At 33.6% G+C, this 26,540-nt stretch overlaps 3 protein-coding genes across 3 annotated transcripts; all 3 read left to right on the top strand.

Annotated features, from left to right (window-relative positions):
- The first annotated feature begins 1,409 nt into the window (after positions 1-1,409).
- On the top strand, positions 1,410-3,578 carry LOC132623688 (uncharacterized). Its single transcript, XM_060338479.1, has 5 exons — positions 1,410-2,189; positions 2,327-2,376; positions 2,560-2,683; positions 2,780-2,887; positions 2,959-3,578. Exons 1-5 carry the CDS (start codon positions 2,015-2,017, stop codon positions 3,576-3,578), a joined length of 1,077 nt encoding a protein of 358 aa, XP_060194462.1. The 5' UTR covers positions 1,410-2,014.
- A 2,142-nt stretch (positions 3,579-5,720) lies between these two features.
- LOC132623616 (uncharacterized) lies at positions 5,721-8,212 on the top strand. The gene is made up of 5 exons (XM_060338393.1): positions 5,721-6,109; positions 6,199-6,248; positions 6,955-7,078; positions 7,196-7,303; positions 7,552-8,212. The coding sequence occupies exons 1-5, from the start codon at positions 5,938-5,940 to the stop codon at positions 8,172-8,174; spliced, it is 1,077 nt and encodes a 358-aa protein (XP_060194376.1). The 5' UTR covers positions 5,721-5,937; the 3' UTR covers positions 8,175-8,212.
- Positions 8,213-19,208: 10,996 nt separating this feature from the next.
- Positions 19,209-22,357, top strand: LOC132623184 (uncharacterized). Its single transcript, XM_060337895.1, has 5 exons — positions 19,209-19,806; positions 19,903-19,952; positions 20,267-20,390; positions 20,491-20,598; positions 21,584-22,357. The coding sequence occupies exons 1-5, from the start codon at positions 19,635-19,637 to the stop codon at positions 22,204-22,206; spliced, it is 1,077 nt and encodes a 358-aa protein (XP_060193878.1). The 5' UTR covers positions 19,209-19,634; the 3' UTR covers positions 22,207-22,357.
- Positions 22,358-26,540: the final 4,183 nt, after the last annotated feature.

Raw genomic sequence — 26,540 nt, 5'->3', positions numbered from 1 at the left:
CTCGAGGAAACTATATTCACCCAAAACAAAATTCACTCTCATACCATCATTTAAACTTATTCACACTCAGCTAATGATTTAAGGCATTCTATTTATTGTTGGAAAGCGGAGGAGTTTCCAAATATATTGTCCCATAGATTATATTGTCTCGCAACCCAACTGTAGGATTTTAAAACCAACTTAAACAGAACAAGCCGAACCTTAAGCTCATATCGAACTTAAACAGACACAATTGTCTAGTCCTAAGTATAAACAATGTGCTTGATATCCAGTGATCTTCAAACCAAACAAAATGCATAAATGTGTGCTATAAACTAATTAGACGAAACAAGAATGCCAAACATGTGAATTCATACTGGAAGTTTAACCTAGAAACATCAACGAAAAATGCAAACGCCTGTTGAAACGAAGACACATATTACCAACAAACATAAAAAGAGAAAAATGTGTTAATATTCAAACCAACCTAACAGTAACGGTAAGCACAGATTCGAAGGAAATGATAACAACGAGACCTCAAAACATGATTTCTTTTATGCGAACATAGAATCTGAAAACTGGAGAAGAACAGGTCCTAATAGAATCAAATTTTTACCTGTTCGTGGTGCAGTGAACGAGGTGTCGAATCTACACTCGAACTCGAAAACCCGATTAAAGTGACAAAGTTTCCAATCAATAGATAGAGTAATCGTTGGCCATTCTCTTTGGAATCCTCGCTATATTTAATGATTAAACTCGGGTTTTGTAGGGAATTTTTGGGTTCCAGAATCTTTGTTGATTTTTCTCCCTTGCCTAACGTTGATTAGGTTTCCATCCGAAAAAAAAAATCCCCCCTTTCTGAAAAATGCTCGGTTCTTTTCTCCCCCCTTTCTGAAAAATGCTCGGTTCTTTTCTCCCCCCTTAAACGATTCAACTCCCCTACTATTTATAGGGTTTCATTTGTATTTTAAAAAAAGGAGCGTATGAGAGAGGCGGGAGCGGGGGACAGGCGTGGTGGAAGTGCAGAGGGAGCACGTGGGGAGCAGGGGTAAGTGGGAGAGGCATGGGGAGCGTGGGAGAAGAGGGAGAAAGGGAAGGGAGAGAGAAAGGAGGAGATGATGATGAAGGAGGCGGAAGAAGAAGAGAAAAGGGATTAGGTTTAGGGAAATAAAAACAATTGGGCCGGGTCGGGTGATTTTGGGCTGGACCGAGTAGAGATGTTGGGTATGAAAATAATGTGGGTTGTGTATTTAAATGTGGGTTGTTTGTTTGGGTAGGGAAATAATATTGTATTTATATTTCGGGTCATTAATTTGGCTGAAAATTGTTGATTCTTCCTTCTCTATTTAATTATTTTCGGGCTTCTAATTTAATAACTAGTAAAGATTAATAATGTAAAAAAAAAAAAAATTTTGCAAAGTGTTGTCTTGTAATTAATTTAACGAGTCCAAACCCGAAAAAAATGAAATGATGACGAATCATTTAAAATTTGTGATAAAATAATACTTGTAATGTTAAAAATAAAAGTAGCGAAAATAATAGTAGTGAAAAAATAAAGTATTTAGCTCGTCAATAAATTTAGACGCCCGAGTGAATAAAATTAAATGAAGGAGGGACAAAATTGGGTGTCAACAATCCCATAATAGTGCAAGATGAATTGGAGGAGTGCATAATTTCAAGGTAAGGCTCAAGAAGCTGTCACTAATGTTGAAAGTTGCTTCAGTTAGTACTGCATTTTTTTTAATCATAATACGTTGCTTAGTTTTATGATTAATCTACTTTTTTGAATTTTAAACTTATATTAGATTTTTTTAGTTGTTAAGATATTTTAGTTTTTTTTTTTTTTTTTTTTTTGAATATTTGGTATGCAGATTTTCTGCAGATTATGTTTCAAGTTAGATATTTAAAGCCCTGCTTAATAAAATTTTCGAGAGACATTATAAATTATTCTTCTAATCTTTTTTGGAGCACCATCTTTTAAAAAACCAACAATCAAGAAGCTCTTTCTAAAGTCTAAAAACTACTGGAATTGATTATGTCCACAAAAGTTATTAGTCTGTTGATCTGTTTGTTCACTCTTCATATGTTGGCTGCTGGCAGTGTTACAGGCTGCAAGATAGGGATCTATGAGTTAAAAAAGGGAGACTTCTTTGTTAAGATCACAAATTATGGTGCCAGAATCATCTCTGTTTTTCTTCCTGATAAGAATGGTATATCTGTCTTTTACCTAATCAATCCCATATTTTGGAATCTTATTCCGAGTTTACATATGCTTTGTTTCACTTTTCGTGATTTGTTTTGCGAGTTCTTGAAGAAATCGGTCTTATCTTGTCTTGCTCCTTTCCAGGAAAAATAGATGATGTTGTTCTTGGATATGACAACATCAACGAATACATGGTTAGTTCACTCTCTTCATTGTATTTAATAGATGATGTTGCTCTTAGGCCACTACTTATTCCTTCAGAGTTTTTGGATTGGATATTCAAGATTTTTCCACTATTCATTAGTTCAATATGGAAGTCATTTGATACTGTTCAAATCTTGGAATGGATAAACAAGCACGGAATTTATTTTGTGCAGAATGAAACACGTTATTTCGGAGCCCTACTTGGAAGGGTTGTTAACCGGATTGGTGGTGCTCAATTTACTTTGAATGGAACCGTTTACAAACTCGTCCCTAATGAAGGCAATAACGCAATTCATGGTACCCTCATTACATTTCCTTTGCTTTCTCTTCCACTTCTACCCAAAGTTCTTTTTTTTTTCTTCCTCCGATGTAACTAAAACTTCGAAAATACAGGTGGCCCTAAAGGATTTAGCTTTGTTGTTTTCAAGGTGAGCGAGTACGTGCAAGATGGTCCATGTCCTTACATAACTCTAACCTACCACAGCGCTGATCGTGAAGAAGGTAAATCTTAGAGTCCTTTTGAAGAAAGCTATGAATTGAATCATGTCCATTAATTGCTTTCTGATGTGTAGGCTTTCCTGGTGATGTTCTTGTCTCTGTTACCTATGCACTGAAAGATCCTTACAAACTTAGTGTGGAATTTAAGGCAAAATCAGTGAACAAGGCCTCTCCTATTAATCTGTCTCACCACCCTTACTGGAACCTCGGTGGTCACAGCAGTGGCGACGTCTTGTCCCAAGTGGTTCAAATATTTGCATCACACATCACCCCAGTAGATGAACAACTCATCCCCACAGGCGAAATCACCCCTATCAAGAACACGCCTTATGACTTTCTAAAACCTCGTAAGGTCAAAAGCAGGATTGATAAAGTCCAAATTGGATATGACAGAAACTATGTACTCGACAGCAATGAAAAAATGAAGCATGTGGCGATAGTTCACGATGAGAAATCAGGAAGAGTGATGGATATACGAGCGACAGCGCCTTGTGTGCATTTCTACACTGCAAATTGGATCATTGATGTAAAAGGGAAAGGTGGATATGTGTATCAGCCTCATTCAGCATTATCTTTGGAGACTCAAGGGTACCCTGATGCTGTGAATCACCCAAATTTCGCATCAACAATTGTGAATCCGGGAAAGACTTACGCCCACTCTGCGTTGTATACTTTCTCCATCAAGAAATACTAGCAGACATGGTTTGTGTCTTTTGTATCATCTTAATATCGTCTACTTAAGTTGACTTTTGTAACAAGGTTATATGTTCCGTGACAAATAAAACTCCGACATTCAGGATACAATTGAATTGGTAAGGTTGACTTACCTGTTTGCAGGGCGTGCCAATGAGACAGCTACAACCTCTTTTTTGTCACTCTACAAAAGTGTGCCTTATCCCATAGGAGAATTAACTACAACTATTGAAACCTTAATGTGTCCTCCCGTTATGAACTCATTGGTCTAAGGGTGTGTTTGTTATGAACTCATGTTCCGTTGGTTAAAATTTAGGAAAATATTTTCTTTAAGAAAATAAATTCCTTAAAAGTGAAGAAAATGACTTCACTAATAGAAGCATGGAAAATAAATTTCACAAGCGGCACCACATGAATTGTCTCCTCCCAACCCTTGATCCACTTCATCTTCACACCCTTACCTCCACCCCCACCCATCCCCGTCCACCCCACCCCACCCCACCCCATCCCTCTAGTATTTCTCTATGTTATATACAAATGCTTTTAGGATAATAATTTTTGTTAATGTACCAAACACAAGAAAACAAGTAAAAAACTCACTTTTTTTTCCTGAAAAACACAATATACATATCACACTTATAATTGAGCTCATATCAGGGACGATAATTCATTCCCAAATAGTTAAAGTATGTTATCTCTCTCTGAATTTATGTGAAGTGGTATAGAGTAGGAAGGTCAAAACACATTTGACTATGAATTTGGGTAGATATTTTTGAAATATTTTAATTTTTTTTTTACAAATTTGAAAATTACACAAAAAGTAATACAAGGCAACATAGCTAATTTAAAATTTATCTAAAAAAGTTTGAAAAATTATAGTCAAAGAAAAATCTCTTCAACTTGCTAAATATATATTAACACCTTCACATAAACGAAATGAAAAAGCATATAAATGTTTTAAGCAATGTAAGTCCATAAAAGAGCGGAAGTGTCATGAAGGTCCTTACAACATTTTTTTGCGCAGATTGCCCTTCAAAGGCACTGATCTTTAATTTTTGTCCTTCGCCTAAAAATTCATGGTTTCGAGTTCGAACTCCGCTCAGTCAAAAATTTTAAAAAAACTTGCAAGATAAAGTTTTGGATTCAAACTCTACCTAGGCAAACTTTGTGTTATAAGGTAGTAAACTCTGCCTTAAGATAGAATTTTGCCAGCCTTAAGGTAGAATTTTTCAAATAAATTCTATCTTGCGATTTTTTTTAAAAATTTTTGACTGGACGAAGGTTCGAACCCGGAACCCATGAGTTTTTAGATAAGGACAAACCTTAAAGACCAGGAATTTGCAATTTGAGGGACAAAAATTAAAGACTACCCTCGAATAAGGACAATCATGCAAATTGCGCTTCTTACATAGAAGATGCTTATATGCTGTAAAGTTACTCAGAACCGGATCGGAAAACCCTGAACACAACTCAAGGACTACATTTTATGAGGTACGCACGATTTTTTTTTCTAATTCGGTTGAAGTACCACAATTAAAAGCTAAATTTACGATCTCGAGGTCTTTAATCAGAAGGACAATTCAAGAAATGGCAAAACATGTGGTTGGGTTTAATAAAGGAAACTCTACCTAAATAGTAGCTGGTTGAATTTAATACTTATTTTGCTAGACGTAGATATTTTAATTTAGGCGATTGAGTGTGCATATATTTAAATTAATTCTACTTTAACAATATCTTGGGAAAATCACGCAAACGCGGGTGCCATTTTTGTATTTACGATTGTTTAATTTTTCAAGACCTTATACTTTAATTTATCACTCAAACATAAATTATTTAATAATTTTATGATTTAAAAAATAAATAAATTATAATGGATGTCCGTACTCAAAAACTACCCCTTTCATCTCATTTTAATTTTGACTTTAATTCTTTTCACGTCATTTAAGAAAAATAATAAATATAAGGTATTTTATTAAAGTAAAGTTATCTTTATGTGTTCGATTCTTTTTCAGGATGGAATAGGATTAAAAGGAACTGCTTTTTTAATAAGAATATAATAAAAAATAATTGTCAATTTTAGAATCCTAAAGTAGCACTCAACAATGGGACCAGGGAGTAGTACATAAATGGGAGGCGGGCGGGCAGGCGGCTAACGTGACTCGGGCAATTTCAAGACTTTTGTTTTTTGTCAATTTTCTACTGAGATATGCCATTTCCAGGCCGATTTTCTGGGAGACAAGTTTCCTTTTGTTCACATGCAAGTAATAATCTAATACCCACAATAAATGTCAGATGAACTGGAGGAGTGCATAATTTCAATTAAGACACTCTAAAAGTCTAAAAGAACACAGGAGTTGACTATGTCTTCAAAGATTAATTTGCTCATCTGTTTCTTCATTTTTCATCTGTTGGCTGCCACTAGTGTTTCAGGGAGCAAGATAGGGATATATGAGTTAAAGAAGGGAGGTTTCTCTGTTAAGCTCACAAATTATGGTGCCAGAATTATCTCTGTATTTCTTCCTGATAAGAATGGTATGTACTATGTCTTTGACCTTCTTGATGTGTAAATGTGTACTGTGTTCTGCTAGAAATTAGTCTTATTTTCTCTTGTTTCTTTCCAGGTAAAGTAGATGATATTGTTCTGGGATATGACACCATTAAGGAATACTTGGTTAGTTCACTTTATTTTGTTCATTGTATTTAAATGCGTCTATTCCAATTTGCCCTTTTCTAAGAACTTTCTTTGATTGCCTTCTATTTTATTACATTTCATTCTGGTTCTGAGTCTCATAAGTCAATAAGCACCGGTTCCTTGATTCATGGCCGGCTCAAGAACAAAATGCAATTATAGCCTTCGCTTTAGGCACCAAAAAATTTCAATTTTATGTTGATTTTTAATTTTTGGGATTTACTTGAGGTTTTTCAAATGAGTGGGTAAATTGTGGTAATTCTATTCTCGTCAATTAGTATATTTACCACCATTTTCAATTTTGATTTGTCCTCTTTTGTTTGCATTCATCTCTTTTTCCCGAATTTGTCCACTATATCAGATTTTCTCTTTGTCCCCATTTGAGTGATATGTAGCTTCGAAATTAAAATCCTTTGTCTAATAGATGTCAGAATGTTATGAAATAAGTTTAAGGCCTCTTATAGAGATTTAGTTTTAAGTCAACAAATCCTTTAGCCGCCCCTGCTCGAATTGTACCATGTCAAAATTCAGAGTCATTTGACACTGTAATTGTAGTTCTTTCCTAACAAACACTGCATCCCTAGCCTATAATATCTCAGCTAAAGCTCCCATCTTTTTGATTGGTGTGAAGTACATTGAAGGAATGTAAGCCTGGTTTGTTTTCACTTACGAAAGTAATTTGGTGCAGAATGATACGAGTTATTTTGGAGCCTTAGTTGGAAGGGTCGCTAACCGGATTGGTGGTGCTCAATTTACTCTGAATGGAACCCATTATAAGCTTGTTCCCAATGAAGGCAAAAACATGTTGCATGGTACTCCTTACTACATTTCCTTTTACCTTTGCTTTGCCTTCTACTTTTACCTCCATTTACCTAAATTTCCTTTCTCTACGGTCTACGCTTGATGTAATTATAATTTCAAAAATATAGGTGGCCCGAAAGGATTTAGCAAAGTTGTCTGGAAGGTGAGCAAGTACGTGAAAGATGGTCCCTGTCCTTACATAACTCTAACCTACTTCAGTCCCGATGGTGATCAAGGTAAGTCTTGGTATTCCATACAGGACAATTACTTCTTTCGTTTCAATTTACGTAGTTGGATTAAACACGAAACTCAAGAATGAAAGGCATTTGAAACTCGTGGTATTTAAACATGTCCAGAGATTTCCGTCACTTTCTTTTTGAACGAACTAATGACAAAATAACATTGCGTAAAATAGAATGGAAGAGGTAATTTCTTTTTGAAGAACACTAACAAATTGAATAAACTCCATTGCTTTCTTATGTAGGATTTCCTGGTGCTGTTCTTGCCTCCGTTACCTATGCATTAAAAGACCGTTACAAACTTAGTGTGATATTTAAGGCAAAAGCTCTGAACAAGGCCACTCCAATTAACCTGTCTCACCACCCTTACTGGAACATTGGTGGACATAACAGTGGCGATATCTTGTCCAACGTTATTGAAATCTTTGGATCACACATTACCCTAGTTGATAAAGAGCTCATTCCCACAGGGAAAATTGCCCCCGTCAAAAACACGCCTTACGACTTCCTTAAACCCCGTAAGGTAGGAAGTAGGATCGATAAGCTCCAAAATGGATATGACATCAACTATGTACTCGATGACACTGAGAAAATGAATCGTGTGGGGACAGTTTATGATAAGAAGTCTGGAAGAGTGATGGATGTAAAAGCATCTGCACCTGGTGTTCAATTCTACACTTCAAATTGGGGTAATAGAACTGTAAAAGGGAAAGGTGGATTTGTGTATCAGAGTCATGCAGCATTGGCTTTGGAAACTCTAGTGTTCCCTAACGCTGTGAATCACCCAAATTTCCCGTCGACAATTGTGAACCCAGGAGCGAGATACGTCCACAAAGTATTGTATACATTCTCCATAAAGAAATACTAGAATGCTTATATTTATTTATTTTCACTATCGCTTCTATTTTTTGCATTATCTTCTGCATAAGTTGACATTTCTGTCAAGGTTGTATGTTCTTTGTGACAAACAAAACACCCGACATTTAGACTAAAAAATAGATGGTATTTGCTTTTCTAGAACAAATTCAAATTTGTGACTCTGTCAAGTTAAAAGGTTATGTTGAGATTTCTAATCTTGTTTGTTGCTACTACTTAAAAATAATGAGCAGTTTCATAAGTGATTGTTACCAAGCATATGCTTTTGACATTGATCCTGTCCTACTCTTCTAAACATTACAATAATGAAAAAGCGCGATTAGAAACAAAAGGCTAGTATTCGTATTTCTTTTCAAAATGAATTAGGTTCATAAAGGTACAAGCACAACTGACTAATCTTCGAGTTTATCCTAGACACACGAGCATTTACTGTTTTTGTCTCGACCTATTTTGCCTAAGTCGTGCGGGCACTTACCTTCCTACCTCGGTAAGCGAACCCTCAACCCAACAATGAATAAATACATAAAAGGATGAAAATTAAGCAACGGAATAGAGTAAATACGTAAGTCTCACGATATATAGATATATATAAATAGTAGAAAAGTGCGGAATGATGATAAACACCCCCCAAGATCTAGTTTGAATAACACAAGAGCATCTAAAGGGAAATAATACAATCTGGAATACTAATACATAAAGTGTCTATGTCTCTGAATAGAATAGGACATAATGATAGAAAGTCTTCAAGGCAGCGGACAACCATGCTCACCCTGGAAACTCGAGAATAGAGCTGAAGCGATGATCAGCCATGTGTCACGGAAGTGGATCCAACTTGATACTCTGCATTCATAAAAGAATGCAGCAAGTGCAAGTCAGTACAAACAACAGTACTGGTAGGCATCATCGGCCGACTAAGCATAACTAACACAATTCAGATAATAAAGCAGATAAGCAAATAAACCAGCAAGTATAAGACAATACAATCAATTCCAATTATCCGTCATCACCTATGTAAAGCATCTAATCCCAAATGTGCCAAGTCTGAATATATCCAATCCAATCCAACATCACAATACAACACCAAACATCTCAATCAAGTCATAATGCAATGCAATGCAATAATGGTATGAATGTAATGCAATGCCATGTAAATGCGATGTACACATGTACTCCGGATGGAAATATCGACGTCCCAGTAGCACAACCTAGCGTGACTCGCGAAGTCTAAGTGCCACCCATCCCGGATCTTTTCCTAACAGACAGATGGGACCCCAGATCTTTGGCCACGGGGGGTTCTCACTGGCACCACTCTGGGGGACCCGCGGAGTCCATGCACTCACTCAATCCACGATTCCGGAATGAACATCGGACATCGTACTCTCACATCACTCAAGTAAAAGAGTTTCATCAAATATATTCACTCAATCCATGATTCCAGGACAAACATCAGATATCGGACTCTCACGTCACTTAAGTAAAACTGAGCCCAGCTCATCAAGTATCATCAATAGCTCAACAGTGTATCATGAAAATGAGAGTGCGTGCAATGCATGAATCACGTCAATAATCGTGCTCAATATCACCAGTACCAACTGTTGACACCTAATTTTGGCTCGACGTGCTTAAAATTAACGTTTTAGGGGGCCCTGATTCGTTAAAGAGCACGAAATACATTTTTTACACATTTTTTACATTTTTTCAACAATTTATTGATGATTATTCTTATTTTAGGAATTTTCTCAATTTATTGTCATTTTTTCAAGAATCATTATTTTGCACATGTACAGCGTAATACTACCATTTTTTTTGTGCAATTAATAATTATTTCTTAATTTTATAGCAATACATTTTCATATCATAGACATTAATGTTTATATTTTATACTTGCGTTATTATTTATACATGTATTAATTAACTATATTTTAGTACAGTCTGACAGTGCAGAGAAAATCGGAGTAACTAATTTTTTAACGCAGAGTAAAATCCGATCAAGTCAAGGTTTCATCATTTTTTAAAAAAGGGATTAAGGTAAGCATTGAGGAGACAAAAGGGTGCAATCTTCTATTCTTTGGACAAAACAGGGGCCATTTTGCATTATAAGAAAAGGGAGGGGGTATTCATCTTCTACGTAATACACACACAAACACTCAGATTGCTAAACCTAATAAAAACATTTCCCATCTCCCTCCACTCTCCAGCCGCCATCTCCCGCACACCACCACTCCACTGAACCCACAGCCGACCACCACCGTCTCCACCACCAGCCACGCTCCACCAGCCCACTACGCCCTCCGTTCTCTAACGCCCCGCTGCCCCACTTCGTCTCTTTCTCTCTCTCTTCCCGTCGCCGCCAACAACCACCAGTGAATCGGAGCAGCGAACAACAACTCCGTCTCCCAACCACAAACCACCACGCCGCAACCAACCAGCAGTCCTTTTCACTCTTTCCCTCTTCCCTATCACTGTTCTGATGGGCTGCAACCAGCCTCCGACGAACACCAACCCACATGATGCACATATATTTTTAGAAGGCCGGTTTTCTGTGCAAATTTTCTGCTTCATTTCTCCTAGGATTTTTTTTAGCACTTTTTGTCCGATCATAAAATCATTGTGCTAAATGGGTCAGTTCATTTCATCTTTTGCTCTTTCCTTTACTTTGAGTCCCCTATGCTATATATATGTATATATCTATATGGATCTGTTTGCTAATTTGTTCTCTTTCTGCATATTCAAGATTTGAGCTTTGAGGTTTGTGCATTTTCAGCTTCCTCTAATAACGTGGGAAAAGTTAAAAGTAACAATAATGTGTGTTGTACAATGGTCCACCACCTAATAATTATGTTTGGACAATAATGGGGAAAATGATCAAAAAGTAAGTATATTTTAAATCAAGTTGGCTGCAATTGCTGCCAGAAAGAAGTTTGATACAAAGTAAGTATATTTTAATACGTTGCTAGTTGTCATTTAACTACTCTTATATTTTAACTCTTATTCTAAAGTTGCAATTTTTTACCTGTTTGGGGTTACCCCTTTGCTGATTTCCTTAGTTCGCGGATTATATGGGAGACTGTGAACGTTCAGTCCCCCAAATGGCCGATGAAAAAATTTCCGTCGATTTCCAAGGCCTTCCATGTACAAAGACGGGTTTTTATTTTGAGTTTATTCATTATTTCTTTAATTCATCCGATAGTTATTTATTTTCTTACTAACATTTTTACTAAGTCTCACGCAGGTATCCGGAGTTACTTTTTGAAGATGGCACTCAAAATAAGTTCAAATAGCTTTTTAAATTCTTTGTTTATATTTTCTTTTACATTCTTAAATTATGCAAGCATAAAATATAGTGAAACTTTACTTTTTAGGGTGTAGGTTGGCTGTATTTATTTATGATCTGCTTAGGTGATTTAAATTTTATGTGTTTTAGACAAATTAATTTTAGGCAGTTATTATTTTTGTAGCTAATATTCTTATAGTTATCATGTTTCGCTAGAGTTTTAATTCAATAGCTTAGCACACTTAAGTGAATAAATTGGGTGATTTGTCTCAATATTTAGGCTTTAGAATGTACTCTCATAATTAATTGATTAGGCGTACATACTTAACTAGTTAAATTAGTTAACTCATTTCGAGTGCAAAATAATTTCATGTCCATTTTCTTTTTATACCTTTGTCACATACCCAAGTTTCTAAGTTGCACATAACCTTTTTTAAAAAAAGTAATTATTATATCACATATGTAAAAAATACATATTGCACGATTATTTATGTGAATAGTCATATTAGTTATTCTTTAGTCTAAATTCTACTAATTTTTGTAAGTAATAATCAAGCCTTTTTACACATCCCTCGAATAGTTAAATTGGTCCAGCCGGGAACCACATTTGTGGATTCTGAAGGATGCCTAACACCTTCCCTTCGGAATAATTTGAACCCTTACCTAGAATCTCACTTATTTTCGTAGACCATGTTAAGCTGCATATATTAATAATTTATAGGTACCCTAGTATACCTTAAATGCTAGGTGGCGACTCTGTACATAATTAATTATTTCGGAGCTCCATAAGTTGTGCTTTGTTTAGCCTTGGTAAAAATAAGGTGCAACACCAACAACAGGTCAACAATATATTTGAATACAAATACCAACAGTGGGTATGCCAATATTATAACTGAATCACAAGTACCAACAATGGGTACGCCAATAATATATCCGAGTACAAATACCAACAGTGGGTATGCCAACTACATCATAATCAAGATGATAAAATATAATCCAATATCTACCAACGACTCATGGCATCAAGCCGGCACAATCGAATAATCAAATCACACATAACGGGGTGGCTAGCCCCAACACACAATAGGGCCCAACCTAGGGCGATATCCAACCCGACTTCATACCCGAAGGTTTATATGATATCTCCAACAATATAATCTAAATGTGTGCTTCGTTATACGAAGTCTAACCAAAGGGAAGCCATAACCTACCTGGATGGCCGAACCGCAACACCAACAACTCACTCCTTTGCTTTGACTTTCCGCTGAACCTCAGAACCAAAGTAGTCTAAGCATAATCAAATTCCAGATTAGAAATCATGAAGAATGATACTAATATTGCTACTATTCAAATTAGGTCAATTCTAGCCGGGGAAATGGACCCACAAGGGCAAAACAGGAAATTCGGAAGCAAAATATCAAATTAAGCACTAAGTGATTATAACCCAACCACTAATTGCTGATTTAACTCAAAGTTTAGCCTAATTTCTGATTTCAAGCATAACCGCCAAATTGGTTATAAACCCTAATTCCTTGATTCTGAAATTCAACACTAGGAATGAAAGGTATATGATTAATAAGTTTAGATTAATCAAAATCTAACATAAACATCATCAATTTATCATTACCAAGCCTAAGAATCTCCTCCAAATATCCCTAAGAACAGTTCCCTCAAGCTCAAATATCGAGATAGGAAATAATGAGGGTCTAAGGGCTTTTAACACTTTATTAATTTTACAAACTGCCGTTACCCGCTTTAGCGGCACTGGGACGGCCCCAGCGGTGCCGCTTCAGCGGTAATGGAAAAATCTCATTGACCACTTTAGCGGCAGGGCTACCGCTCCAGCGGTGCCACTGCCGCGGTGCTGGTGCCGCCAAAGCAGGCACCAGACATCGGAAAACTCTCATAAGTATCACAATTTGATCCGATTTCTGACTAATTCCCGAGGTCATCTGCTCGCATACTATACACATAGCCACATATAAAAATACGCTACGAACGCGCCCGTGGCCTCGGAATTCCCAACAGAGGTCTCGTTGATCGAGTCAACCCTGATGCCTTAATTCTAATTTCCCAACTTAAGTCCCGAAATGCATCCGAGTGCATTGGGAACCGAACCAAATACACACACAAGTTCTAAACGACCATCCGGACCTCTCGGAATCGACGGAATTTCAAAAAAGGTTCGTTTACCCAAAAGTCAACTTTGGGTCAACCATTTTTCACTTTAAGCCTATATTTCATAAAAGTTGCCCGAATCCGGTCTAGACACCTCGGGAAGCCTGCCAACGGTCCCCTCAGGTCAAAAGTGAACTAATCAATGCTCGGAAACGGGCGAAAATGCCGAAAAGACTATAACGACCAAACAGGTCGTTACAGTTTTAGAATCAATATTGCAATTTGATCTGATTATTGGAAATAAATAAGAAATCTTGAGATTTTGAAAAAATTATTTAATTTTTAATTCAAATCAACGTGGCATCATGAACAAATTTGAGGAAACAAAGAGGATGGGTAATGAAGAGAAGCCGGATCCAGTAGTATTAGGCAAATGCGAAATATATGCTTCTTTCTAAATGCAAAAAATATATTTCTCCATTTTGAGATTGAAAGTTACTGAAGTAAGGTGACAAGATAACCCGGTCAAGATAACCCATAAGCCATTAATTTATACTCTCAATTTCTATGACGCACATTTTTTTTAGTTAGTCTCGTAAAAAAAACACTCTCATTTTACCCTTAGTGAAATGTCTTAAACCAAAAAAATGTCCAACATATTTTAGACCATAAGTTTTAATTCAATCAAAATATCAAGATTCCTTATTATTCCCAATAATCATAAGCGACCAAATTACAACTTATTTTTGCATATGCATAAAAATAATTTGGGGCATCTATAATAGATTTAATAAGAAGATGAGCGCAAAAAGAAATTTGATCATCAACGCAATAAATTCAAATTAATCGTTGAATTAAAGAAGGCAAAAAATTATTCACGTGTGAGAAGGTGAAAATATACCACTAAACTTTGCGGAAACGTGCACATATACACCTACAATGACTTTTATTTTAATTAAAAAAAAATCATCAACGAAAAGGATATATTTGCATCATTTGTATAACGGCAGGGGTATATATGCATCACGTTTTTAACGAGGGTACATTTGCTCTAAATCGCAAAGTTGAGGGATATATTTTCAAGAACTTATACTTTAATCTTAACTAGTGAACTTCGCGCGGTCTTGAATAGCCTTATTAGATATGCAAAATAATTCTTTTTAGCCCCAAATATTAAAAAATATGTTAAGATTCCTTTTAATTCTCAATTTTCAAGTTTTAAACCATTTTATTATTTACAATTAGTTTTGTACGGAGTAGTTTTTTTCCTTCTAATTCTTCATATTTAACCTATACAGTCAAATCTCTCTATAACAGCATCGTTGGGTCCGAAATGTTTTGGCTATTATAGAGAATTGTTGTTATATACCTATAACAACATTGACATTTAAATAATATTTTGCTGTTATAGGCAAAAAGATGCATAAAATCTAATTTTTTATTTTTAATTGTCAAATTCTAAGCTTAATTACATTTTGTATAACTAATAAAAATCTTTTAATGATGAAAATTATATATTCATATAATATTTTTTTGTCATAAATAGTGTATCAAAGAATCATATATTTGGTCAAAATCTCTACACTTATTATTGGTAATCATAGATATTCTATATTTATAAAGATGGTTAATTATTATATTACCTAAAAAAGAAGATAGTTGTTATGTGGGGGGTAATTTTATAAAGACCGTACTGTTATAAAGTTGGTTGTTGTTGTCATAGGTGAAATGCTGTTATAGAAAAGTAAAATATAACATAAAAAATCGATTACGGAAAATTTTGATTTTTATAGAGAGGTGCTATTATATGCGAATGCCGGAATGCCGTTATAGAGAGGTCTAACTTTATATGTGATACTATGTGTTTTTTCCTTTGAAAATGAGTAAAGATAGAGAAAGAATTTCAAGAAAAATGTGTATGCCTAATAAAATAACATTCCTATATATAATTTATCTTTACAGTACAAGTAAAACGAACGACAACAACACGTATATTATGAATTGCTTCTCGATTTCATATCCCCAAATTAGTGGAATCAACTTTCATGAATTTCCATTCTGATTTTTCTCTCTTCTTTTGCCATTTCCTTTATCTTTTTAATTTCTTCTATTTTTTCTCTCTCTCCTTAACCGTTCTTTTTAAAATAAAAATAAAAATTGGTATCTCCTTTTTTCATATTTTCTAAAATCTCAAAAATAAAAGTAGATAACTAAAGCGACTCAAAACATTATGAAAATAACCTAAGAAACTCCGACATAATAAAGATAGGTAACCGAAAAGAATAAATGAAACTAAAAGAATAAAAACATAAGGACAAAAGAAATCTAGGTGAAACCTTTCCAGTTTTGCCACCCCATAATTTATTGGACTTCCTTTCACATTCAAGATGGGTTTTGGCACTTCTCATTTGCCATTTTGTATACAAATTCAGAACATTCGTTTAGATAGATGGAAATGGAATAGTTCAATCAAAAATATGAAACTATCGTGGTAAAAAGTTCTATTTGGTTGCATATTTTCTTACTTCTTGTACTTAGATAAAATTGTTGAAATGAAATATCAGTAACAAGTATGTATTTGTTTGTATTTATTTTAGAAAACAATAAAGTATGGTTGACACTTGGATATATCATTGAAATAGTTCTTGCAAATATATATATTTGAGTCCAGCGATGATTAAAAAGTTTTTATTTATGCGGCGTCATCATAAAACTCGAGGAAGACATAAATATATCTCTTCAGAATTCACAAAAATAGTTAAAAGTTTAATTCTTACCTTAGTTTTTCAATCTATGCTTCAGATCCCTTTGTCGGGCAAATGAGATCAACAAATTAAGGACAAGCGGCACTAGTCAATATCTAATATCACATATACATGTCTTTCCTCCAGAGGAGTTAGATCACAAACTATAATTGATGTTCTGAAGTATCTAATATCTTTCTAAATTTCTCTATTATCATCTCTGAGAAAATAAAATGATGAAGATCATCAATTTAATGATCTACAACCAAAAGTTGAAGAGACTTAAGTAGTCCTACTTGCCCACATTATGTAGGTGCCGAAATAGGTTAATCATGGAATAAATATATGAATATATATCAAACACAAATATAAGTACAAAATTGTTGGAGGCTTGAAGTAGAACGACAACGGTCATTAGAAGTTTAAGAAGTAGAATAATATCTGCTAACCTTTTTCTAGTTACATAATCAAGATTAGTCTAGCATGTCGATTTTGATACCAGATGATTGAATAAAAAAAAAATGCAAACAAAAATAATCTCACAGATTCTCGGCTATATACAATTGTTATATACAACATGAAAGAAATAATCAAACTGCCCTTCCCACCTGCGGAAAAAAAAAAAACAACAGCATAGTCCTTCACTCGACTTTTTCTTTCTTTCATTTCTAGACTAAAAATGTATGGCATAATTTAAAAGTTAAGGAACAAAGAACTTACTGGACATCTTCTAGGATGATGTTCACTTTCTTTTTTGGAAAAATCATTATTCAAACTAATAATATCATCATGGCTAGCTACCAGGATAAGCGATGTTGAAGAACGTAAAAGAATCTTATAATTCTAGGCATTGTTTCCTTCCATAAATTATACTCCATCGATTTCAATTTATGTGAACCTATTACTATTTGGAGTCTACGAGGTGGTTCTTTCACCACTTTTTTCTTACATATTTTTATAAACTAGTTTAGCGTACGTGTGTTGCACGTGTGTACCGCGTCAAACAATAAACATATACATAAATTATTAGATAATAAAAATTGACGATAAAATAAATCCAACATTTATTTAAATGATGAATAAATGTTATTATGTTGACGCAATAACTTAATTCAATATCCTCTTAACATGTAAATATGATGAATTTCGTTAGCATTTGTATCTTAAGTGTGATGTTGTTGGTTTATGTTTTGTTCTGTACTTTTGACTACTTTAAAATTATCAAAATTTTGTTATCATTGTTGATAGTCCTCTAAAGTGCAACTTATATTTGTCCATAAAACGTATAATACTGTGGCTTCTTACTTTTATAATAAAAATATAGATAGAGCTCCTAATTTTTACCAAAATAAAAATGTAGAAGAAATATATCAGATTAGGATTAACCATTACTCCCTCCAATCAATTTTATTTGTCAGGTTTGTAAAGATATTTGCAACCCCTCTAAAAAATATTAATTAAAAGAACAATTCGACAAAATTACTCATTATTCTGTGATCACAATTAACCTCCCCATTAATTTTATAAAATAACAAGTATTTCTGACCATTCGTCTATTTTCTGAATTGTTGAATCCTAAAAGATATTAATTATTGAAAACCTAACTCAATGACAATGTTACATTAGTTTATGGTAGCTAAGCATAAAGTGATAATTAGGAGTTAAATAATTAATTGACTAAAATTTAATTAAAAAAAAAGGACTCCTAAGCATAAACTTAAGTGGCTGGACGTTTCTCCTAACGTGAATTGTTGTGTAACTATTACTCTTTTTTTCTTCAACTTTTTATATTACATGTTACAATTTTATCCAATGTGAAACCCATTTTTAAAGGGTAAAAAAGTTGAATAATATTTTGCTAGCACCCTTCGTACTTTTAATATGATATGATATAGATAAATAATGAAAGAACATTGGGTTAAGATAATTTTAGCACGTTCAATAACCCGTGGAAGTCGCCAAGTATTGATAATGAATTCAACAATTACTGTTTAACAAATTATAATCCTATACAAAAAAAAAAAAATACGAAAAGGATAATGTAGAAGGGCTAGACAAAAGAAATTGCACTACATCTTATTATAAATGAGATACCACATCATAAACACAAAAAATCGCAGAACTTTAAATGAACATAAAAGTATACCTGACTGGCTAACCTTTTAGATTGCCAATAAAAGCAAGGAGAGCATAAGCAATAGATTTTGTGAAGTTTTCTCCGGAGTTCTAAAATTGAAAGTCAAAAATTATTGTTAGATATTTATTCATGAAAGTATACTACAAATAATAAAGCAAAAAAAAAATTAAACCTAATTCAAACACCGACACACTATGAAACAAATGGACGAGCCTAAGTTTCCCCAAACTATATAGACAGGGCAAGGCGGCTACGTACGTCCTATGAAGTCTCCAAATTTGGATATGCTTATACATTGACTTTTTCAAGTCTCCAACTTTGGAAAGAAATCAAAGAGAATATGGACTTTTTTAACAAATATATGTGTAATTATTATTTATAATAAATAAAACATATATCATTAGTGTTTTTGTATATTAATTTGAGGAAAATAGTAAATGACAATTTTGTCTATTGTAGAGTCTTTTAATGAAGGTAAAAAAGTTCAATTAACATTTCGAAGATCCTTCACGCTTCTAATAGTATAGATTATTTGAATATAAATTATCATGACTTATAATACTTTTTATGTAGTTTCTAAATATATAAATTCTATTTTACAAACTTGAAAATTTTTTGTCAAAATTTACCGTAAGAGTTATAAAGTTTGACCCTCATACTACGAAAAGGTTCACATAAATTGAAATGAAGGATATAGTAATGATTATAATAGGATGGAGTAGTAACAACAGTAATATATGGATCTGCAGCGTTCATTCTTTTTCCTCATAAATAATGAACTATGAAATAGTGGGAAGTAACCACCATTCCTGTGACACAACGTAAGAATTAATTGATGAAAGACAACAACGTAAGTATTAATTTGATGAAAGGGTGGGAATAGTAACCGCTTTTTAGGAACGTGCACAACTACTTAAAACATTTTCTTAAATGCATTTCCTTTTTAATTGAGCAATGAATGTAGTCAATATTAGACTTATTGATAAAGTGATTTGATTTTAGAAATTATTTTGGGGAAAATATAAGAGAAAAAGGTCAAAAAAGATAAATAAGAATGATAACAATAGAGAGGTGCCACATCACCTTGTCACAATAAACACCACGTGAACAGGAGAGAGTGCATATATAAGTCTAAAAAAAAATCAAAAAAAAAAAAAATCAAAAAAATAGGAGTTGACTATGTCTTCAAAGATTAATTTGTTCATCTGTTTCTTCATTTTTCATGTGTTGGCTGCTGCTAGTGTTTCCGAGAGCAATATAGGGATTTATGAGTTAAAGAAGGGAGATTTCTCTGTCAAGCTCACAAATTATGGTGCCAGAATCATCTCTGTTTTTCTTCCCGATAAGAATGGTATTTTCGTCTCTTTACCTTCTTGATGTGTAAATATGTACGTTTTTCTGCTATTTCTTGAAGAAATAAGTTTTATCTTTCCTTGATCTTTTGCAGGTAAAGTAGATGATGTTGTTCTTGGATATGACACCATTCAGGAATACCTGGTTAGTTCACTTTATTCTGTTCAACATTTGAAGCGTATTATCATAATCCAACATTCAACTATGCGGCTTAATATTATAGATAAATATAGATTATAGATTATAGATTATAGATTATAGATAGATAAGTTTAAAGCCTCTTATAGAGATTTTTAGGTCACCGAATTGTCACTGTCTAATTGTAGTTCTTTCCTACCAAAGACCACGTCCCTAGCCAAGAATATCTCAGCTAAACTTTCCATCTTTTGCATTAAATGAAGTACATTGAAGGAAATTTAGCCTAGCTTATTTTTACTTATGAAAGTAATTTGGTGCAGAATGATACAAGTTATTTTGGAGCTACCCTTGGAAGGGTTGCTAACCGGATTGGTGGTGCTCAATTTACTCTTAATGGAACCCATTATCAGCTTGTCCGCAATACTAGAAAACACATGTTGCATGGTACTCTCACTACATTTCCTTTTTACCTTTGTTTTGCCTTCCACTTTTACCCAAATTTCCTTTCTTTGATGCTTGATGTAATTATACTTCAAAAATACAGGCGGTCCTAAAGGATTTAGCAACGTTGTCTGGAAGGTGAGCGAGTACGTGAAGGATGGTCCATGTCCTTACATAACTCTAACCTACTTCAGTCCCGACGGTGATCAAGGTAAGTCTTAGTATTCCATACAGGGCATTACAAGTACAACTTTCGTTTCAATTTACATGTTGTAGTTTGATTTAATACAAAATTCAAGAAAGAATGACATTTGGAACTCGTGCTATTCAAACATGTCCAAAGATTTTGTGGCTATAAAAGCCATTAAGGATAAAATAGGAAATATATTAAATTATCTCCAAAAATAGAAATGTGTCATTTTTTTAACGAACTAATAAGGAAATAACACCAGGTAAAATAGAATGGAGGAAGTAATGTTGGAAAAAATCTTGAATTCACGAAAATATTCGTAGCTTGAGGCGTGTCAATTAAGACACTGTCCTTAAGGATATTTCACCCGGTTAAGGTGTATCTCCCAAGATTCAACAAGCTCTTCTAGTACAAAACTAGGAGCCAGAATCTAACAAAGATTAAATTATTTTATGAAACCCAGCAAAAGGAAGTGAGGAGTAGAAGATTTTTTTTTTCCTTCTTTCTGTATATTTTATCAAGGAAAAGATATTGGAATTTATAGGCTTAAGAAGTTAAATCAGAGAACTTTTGAACGGCTAGTCATAGAGGCTAATCAAAGCTAGTAAAAGCTCAGCAAATAACGTGGGACTTGAATACACATAATAGCACTTAATACTATTCAAGGATATCAATGTGGGCCATCAGTTACTATTTCAAAAAGCTGACAGCTACAGTGATATTATTAGAATATCAAATACTCATCAAGAAAGAATGAATCTAGACCATAAAGGGGACCAAAATTCAACCATAAAGGCTGACCAAAATTCAGTTACAAAACGTTTGGGACAATCAATTTCTCTCATTAAGAAATCTGCCATTAAGGTAAACTATAGAATTAATACTCTTATTTCAAAGTAGTCATTAGGAATAGTACTTCTATTTTTGAGATATTAGACAGAAAATAATATTTTTCTAACAAGTAACACTAATGAATTGAAATAAACTCCATTGCTTTCTTATGTAGGATTTCCTGGTGATGTTCTTGCCTCTGTTACCTATGCATTAAAAGATCCTTACAAACTTAGTGTGGTATTTAAGGCAAAAGCACTGAACAAGGCCACTCCAATTAACCTGTCTCACCACCCTTATTGGAATATTGGTGGACACAATAGTGGCGATATCTTGTCCAACGCTATTCAAATCTTTGGATCACACATCACCCTAGTTGATAAAGAGCTCATTCCCACGGGGGAAATTTCCCCTGTCAAAAACACGCCTTACGACTTCCTTAAACCACGTAAGGTGGGGAGCAGGATCGATAAACTCCAAAATGGATATGACATCAACTATGTACTCGATGACACTGAAAAAATGAAACGTGTGGGGATAGTTTATGATAAGAAGTCTGGAAGAGTGATGGATGTAAAAACATCTGCACCTGGTGTTCAATTCTACACTTCAAATTGGGGTAATAGAACTGTAAAAGGGAAAGGTGGATTTGTGTATCAGAGTCATGCAGCATTGGCTTTGGAAACTCTAGTGTTCCCTGACGCTGTGAATCATCCAAATTTCCCGTCGATAATTGTGAATCCAAGAGAGAGATACGTCCACAAAGTATTGTATACATTCTCCATAAAGAAATACTAGGATGCTTATATTTATTTATTTCCACTATCCCTTCCGTCTTTTGTATTATCTTCTGCATAAATTGACATTTCTGTCATGGTTTTATGTTCTTTGTGACAAATAAAACACCTGACATTTTGACTCAAAAATGGATAGTATTTGTTTTCCTAGAACAAATTCAAACTTGTGACTCTGTCAAGTTAATAGTCTGTGTTGGGATTTCAAATCTTGTTTATTACTACTACTTAAAAATAATGAGCAGTTTCATAAGTGATTTTTACCGAATATATGCTTTTGACATTGATCCTGTCCTACTCTTCTAAATATTACCATAATGAAAAAGCGCGATCAGAAACAAAAAAGGCTAGTATTCGTATTTCTTTCCAAAATGAATTAGGTTCATAAAGGCACAAGTGATGAGTCGTGAAATTACGCGATATTCGACGCTAATTCCTTAAGCTTTTGTGACTCCTTAAGCACTTTTGTTGTTACTTTTTGTGTTTTTATGTTGTTTTGTAGGAAAAGATGCCCGGAGAGCATAAAAGAGCAAAATGGATCAAAATGTACCAAAATGGAACAAAATAGAGCAAAACAAGCCAAGTAGCTGAAATGAGTGATCGGAAGAAACCAAGTGAAAAGAAAGTCAAAAAGAGGTCAAACTGGACATTTTTGCAAAACTGTCAAAACTGGACAGTTTTGCAAAAACGGGACAGATTTGCAAAACTGTCAAAAGTGGACAGTTTTGCAAAAAACGGGCAGAATTGCAAAAACAGAAATATGGGGGCAGATTTTGACATTTTTGGACTTGGAAAAATTGGGGGGAGCTACAAAAGAGAGGCTAGGGCAAAACATTTTCCATCTTTGGTCATTTTGCAAGTTTTGGAGGCTAGGGTTTTTCTACAATATTGGAGGAGAAGATTGGAAGCACATCAATGAGATATTTCTTAATCCTTTCTTCAATTCCTTGTTTTGTATTGCATATCTAAGTGTGTAGTATTTATTCCATTACTTGAATCTTGATTGTGAAACTATTCTTGATTAAAGTTTGGATTGAAACTCTTGTTTTGCTTATGTATTGAATGATTTTTATTGCTATTGAAGTGGGTCTTTGTTGATTTAATTAATCTCATTCTTGAATGTTTCCAAAGGGAATAGCTAACCCTAGGACTCACCCATTTACTTAGATTGAGCTTGGAAGAGGAAATCTAGGTTGGGAAAGATTAATTAACAAGAATTTAGGTCATTAAACTCATCTAATAACTTGAGCTCGGAAGAGGATAGTTACTTGAGGTTAAATTGATTGTACCTAATATCACACTCTAAGGCTTGGAAAAGCTTAGAGTGAAATTCATTGATTTGGTTGGAAGACTTTCAATGAGATTTTAGATATCATTATCTATCAACACAAATTCGCTCTTAGTTGTAAAATCGTAAAATACGTTGGATCGTTACTTGAGTGTAATCTCCTATTATCCATGCTTGTGGTCATTGATCATTTTACTCGCTTTCTAGGTTAGTTTACATTTCCGCATTAGTTATAATTTTATCAAACAAAAACCAAAATATTATCTATCGTTTGGCTTTAGCTTAGTTGGTGAAAGTTCCTTACTTTCTTAATCGCCTAGCATATTGTTCCCTGTGGGATCGACCCCGACTCATAGTTGGGTAAATATATTGCATACGACCGTGTACACTTTCTCTTTGAGGAGTGTATTTGGACGTTATCAACAAGCACAACTGACTAATCTTCGAGTTTATCCTAGACACACGAGCATCTATTGTTTTAGAATCAAAATTGCAATTTGGTCACTTATGATTATTTAAAATAAATGAGGAATCTTGAGATTTTGAGAAAATTATTTAATTTTGAATTTAAACCAACAAGGCGGCATGAATAAATTTGAGGAAATGAAGAGGATGGGTAATAAAGAGAAACTGGATCCGAGAGTATTAGGCAAATGCGAACTATATGCTTCTTTCTAAATGCAAGAATATATTTCTCCATCTTGAGATTGAAAGTTACTGAAGTAAGGTGACAAGATAACTGGTCAATTTTAAGAAATTAAAGTAGACCCGTAAGCCACTAATTTATACTCTCAATTTCTATGATGCACATTTATTTTTAGTTAGCCTCATAAAAAATAATATGTTTATATATTTAGTAATAGGCTAATTTCACACTCTCATTTTACCCTTAATGAAATGTCTTACAACCGAAAAAATGTCCAACATATTTTAGACCATAAATTTTAATTCAATCAAAATATCAAGATTCCTTATTATTCCCAATAATCATAAGTGACCAAATTACAATTTATTTTTCGCATCTGCATAAAATAATTCGGGACATCTATGATAGATTTAATTAGAAGATGAGTGCAAAGAGAAATTTGATGATCAAAGCAATAAATCCAAATTAATCGTTGAATTAAAGAAGGCAAAATTTATTCAAGTGGAAGAAGGTGCAAATACCACTAAACTTTGCGAAAAGGTGCATATATACCCTACAATGACTTTTATTTTAATTAAAAAGAATTCGTGAGCGAAAATGATATATTTGCACCACTTGTGCAACGGCAGCTGTATATATGCACCACTTTTTAACAAGGGTACATTTTCTCTAAGTCGTAAAGTGAGGAATATATTTTCAAGAGCTTATACTTTAATCATAACTAGTGAAATTGTTTGTGCTTCGCGCTCTTATGAAAAGTCTTATTAGATATGCAAAATAATTCTTTTTAGTACCCAAATATTTAAAAATATGTTAAGTTCCCTTTTAATTTTCAATTTTCAAGTTTTAATCCATTTTATTATTTACAATTAGTTTTGTACGGAGTAGTTTGTTTTTCTAATTTTCAGTATTTAACATATATATGTGATACTATGTATTTTTTTCCTTTAAAAATGAGTAAAGTTAGAGAAAGAATTTCAAGAAAATGTGTATGCCTAATAAAATTTTAACATGCCTATATATAATTTATCATTACAGCACAAGTAAAACGGACGACAACAACACATATATTATGAATATAATGAAAGAAGAGAAAAAGTAAACTAGATTTCATGTACCCAAATTAGTGGAATCAACTTTGATGAATTTCTTTTCTAATTTTTCACTCTTCCCTTGCCCTTTCCTTTAACTTTTTTTTTTCTTTCTCTCTCCTTAACCGTTCTTTTTAAAAATAAAAAATTTGGGATGTCCTTTTTTCATCTTTTCTAAAATCTCAAAAATAAAAGTAGATAACTAAAGAGACTCAAAACATTATGAAAATAACCTAAGAAACTCCGACATAATAAAGGCAAGTAACCGAAAAGAATAAATGAAACTACAAAAAAATAAGAACAAAGGGACAAAAGAAATCTAGGTGAAACCTTTGCAGTTTTGCCACCCCATAATTTATTGGACTTCCTTTCACATTCAAGATGGTTTTTGGCACTTCTCATCTACCATTTGGTATGAAAAAAATCAGAAGATTCATTTAAATAGATGGAAATGGAATAGTTCAACCAAAAATATGAAAACATCGTGTTGAAAAGTTCTGTTTGGTTGCATATTTTCAAACTTCTTGTACTTAGATAAAATTGTTAAAATGATTAATCAGTAACAAATATGTATCTGTTTGTACTTATTTTAGAAACATTAAAGTATAGTTGACACTTAGATATTATCATTAAAATAGTTCTTGCGAATATATTTGAGTCCAGCGATGATTAAAAAGTTTTTATTTATGCGGCGTTATCATAAAACACGAGGAAGACATAAATATATCTCTTCAAATTTCACGAAAATAGTAAAAAGGTTAACCCTTACCTTAGTTTCTCAATCTATGAAACTTGTAGGGATTTTAGTAGCTCGGTTGGTTGGCTACATGAACTTTCATCTTGTTGGTGAGGATTCGAATCCTCACATTGTAATCTGCTACCCCCTATGTAATAAAAAAATTCAAAAAAAATATATATTTGAAACCTTAGTTTCTCAATCTATGGTTCAGTTCCCTTGGTCACGCAAATGAGATCAACAAATTAAGGACAAGCGGCATTAGTTCATTTTCTAAAATAACAAATAAACACAAAAAATATCAAAATAATTAGAGTTAGTTAACAAACTATAATTGATGTTTTGAAGTATCTAATATTTCTAAATTTCACCGTTTTCATCTCTGAGAAAATAAAATGATGAAGATCATCAATTTAATGATCTACAAACAAAAGTTGAAGAGACTTAAGTAATCCTACTTGCCCACATTATGTAGGTGCTGAAATAGGTTAATCATGGAATAAATATATGAATAAATATCAAACACAAAAATAAGTACAAAATTATTGGAGGGTTGAAGTAGAACGACAAAGTCATT

The sequence above is a fragment of the Lycium barbarum genome, chromosome 12 (assembly GCF_019175385.1).
Source record: "Lycium barbarum isolate Lr01 chromosome 12, ASM1917538v2, whole genome shotgun sequence".
NCBI classification, from domain to species: Eukaryota; Viridiplantae; Streptophyta; class Magnoliopsida; order Solanales; family Solanaceae; genus Lycium; species Lycium barbarum.
This window is presented reverse-complemented; position numbering and strand designations above follow the sequence as displayed.